The following is a 2,440-nucleotide window of genomic DNA, read 5'->3' as shown; positions in this document are numbered from 1 at the left end:
TGGAGGGGGTGGGAAATATTTTCACTGTAAAGATTTGCTACTTCTTTTGAGCTACTGCATCCATAGGTGTAGGTCAATTTCATCAAATTGTATCAAACTCTTTTTTTCCTCTTCTTTCTTCTTCTAGTTGAGCTCTGATCATCCAGTCATTGAAGCCAGGTCAAGTGGGTATTATCTGCAAGTGTGGGTGTTCTTGTGCAGATGCCCTCACTTCTTATCAGCTGGATGCTTCACTCTCCACTCTAGTCCTCTGTGGCTATGACACTGACTCTGGGCCCAGGAGTCCCCAGGTCTTGCCACACTGCTGGCTGACCAGGTCTCCACCAGGGTTCACAGGAATCTATTGAATGTTGTAGGGCTTAGCTCACAGCTTCATTGCTGTTTTCCCCACACTTCCCCTTATCAGTGATGAACATGGTCACCAATCAGAGTGTGTATTCCCATTGAGTCTTAGTCTTGGAAGGGGGGAAATGCTTGAATTTTTGATGGGTCAATTTCTCATCTCTAAAATTCAGATATTTTACCAATAACCAAACAATCACTAATACTTCTTCTTAATTAGGTCCAGTGATGTAATGTCATCAATGTAACAGACCGCTATGTTGTCCTGTGGAGAGGGAGAGGTGATGAAGGTCCTTTCAGAATAAATTATGACATAATTCTGGGGAGTTGATATTTTACTGTACAATCAGTTCTTCAGTAAATCAACCAAATAACCTGTTAGACTCGCTCCTATCCTCTAATGCTGAAACAATGAAGGAAAAACCTTTGCTTGTTGGGTCCTAATCAATACATTCAAATTTTGTGTTACTTACACCATTATCCCCTACCCTTAAAAGCCATTCCCACACATATTCTCCAGATTTCTTATTGTATATATCAGAAAAATCAAGCAGCAAATTTACACTGTATTTTTCTGGTTTGGAAAACTCCAGACTGACAATTGTACTTCACTTTGTGGGGTTCACTTGGACTTAAGTGTAGTTACAGATCTGGACCACCACTCATCTGTCAGTGTGTCATACTGTGGTGGCTTGTGTGTTGCTATGACGCTGGAAGCTATGCCACCAGTATTTTAAACACCAGCAGGGTCACCCATGGTGGACAGCTTTCAGAGGAGCTCCCAGCAAAAACAGATTAGAAAGAAGGAGAGATGGTCTACTTCCAAATATTTAGTCACTGAAAAGCTTATGAATAGCAGTGGAATACTGTCAGCAGCAGAATATTGACTATTGAAACATGATGAAGAGCACCAGAATATTGTTAGATATAGTGCTGGAAGATGAGCCCCTCAGGTTGAAAGGCACTCAGAATATGACTGGGGAAGGGCTGCCTCCTCATAGTAGAGTTGATAATGATGACATGAATGGAGTAAAGCCTTCAGGAACCTTTATTTGATGATGGGGAACAACTGAAAATGAAGAGAAAGAGCTATAAAGATCCATAAATTATGGGAACATAGAATGTATGAAGTATGAATCTAGCAAAATTGGAAATTGTCAAAAATTAAATAAAACACATAAACATCAATTTCCTAGGCATTAGTGAGCTGAAATGGACTGGTATTGACCATTTTGAACCCGATAATCACATTGTTTACTACACCAGCAATGACAATTTTAAGAGGAATGGCATCACATTCATCATCAAAAAGAACATATCAAGATCTAACTTGAAGTATAACACTGTCTGTGGTAGGATAATATCCATATGCCTACAAGGAAGACCAGATAATATCACTATTATTCAAAATTACACACCAACCACTAAAGCCAGTGAGGATGAAATTGAAGAATTCTACCAACTTCTTCAGTGTGAAATTGACCAAACATGCAATAAATATGTATTGATAATTACAGGAGATTGGAACACAAAGGTTGGAAACAAAGAGAAAGGATCAGTCATTAGAAGATATGGCCTTGGTGATAGAAATGATGCTAAAGATCACATGATAGAATTTTGGAAGACCAATGACTTCTTTATTGCAAATACAATTTAAAATAACAAATGAGACAATTATACACATGGACTTCACTGGGTGAAATACACAGAAGTAAAATTTAATACACCCATGGAATGAAATGGTGGAAAAGCTCCAAATCATCAGCCAAAACAAGGCCGGGGGAAGACTGTGGAACAGACCATCAATTGTTTACATGCAACTTCAGGCTGAAGCTGAAGAAAATTAAATCAAAATATGATGTCGAACATATCCTACTTGAATTTAGAGATCCTCTGAAGAACAAATTTGATGCATTATACACTAAAGACAGAAGACCTCAAGAATTGTGGTGTTGGAGGAGAATACTGAAAGTGCCATGGACTGCCAAAAGAACCAATAGATCTGTTTTGGAAAAAGTGCAGCCAGAGTGCTCCTTGGAGGCCAGGATGGCTAAACTTCGTCTCTCCTACTTTGGACATATTGTCCAGAGGAAACAAT

At 39.0% G+C, this 2,440-nt stretch overlaps 1 protein-coding gene across 1 annotated transcript in view; it reads right to left on the bottom strand.

The window, feature by feature from the left end:
- Positions 1 to 541: 541 nt before the first annotated feature.
- The window catches only part of LOC102812925 (patatin-like phospholipase domain-containing protein 5-like), a 50,597-nt gene continuing 48,698 nt past the window's right edge, over positions 542 to 2,440 (bottom strand). The window contains exon 11 of the mRNA XM_006866901.1: positions 542 to 607. Within this exon, the coding sequence (XP_006866963.1) occupies positions 542 to 607 (66 nt within the window). The remainder of the gene's footprint in view (positions 608 to 2,440) is intronic.

Source organism: Chrysochloris asiatica, unplaced genomic scaffold (genome assembly GCF_000296735.1).
Source record: "Chrysochloris asiatica unplaced genomic scaffold, ChrAsi1.0 scaffold00097, whole genome shotgun sequence".
Classification (NCBI taxonomy): domain Eukaryota; kingdom Metazoa; phylum Chordata; class Mammalia; order Afrosoricida; family Chrysochloridae; genus Chrysochloris; species Chrysochloris asiatica.
Note: the sequence above shows the minus strand (reverse complement) of the source record. Positions and strands in the feature narration are given on the sequence as shown.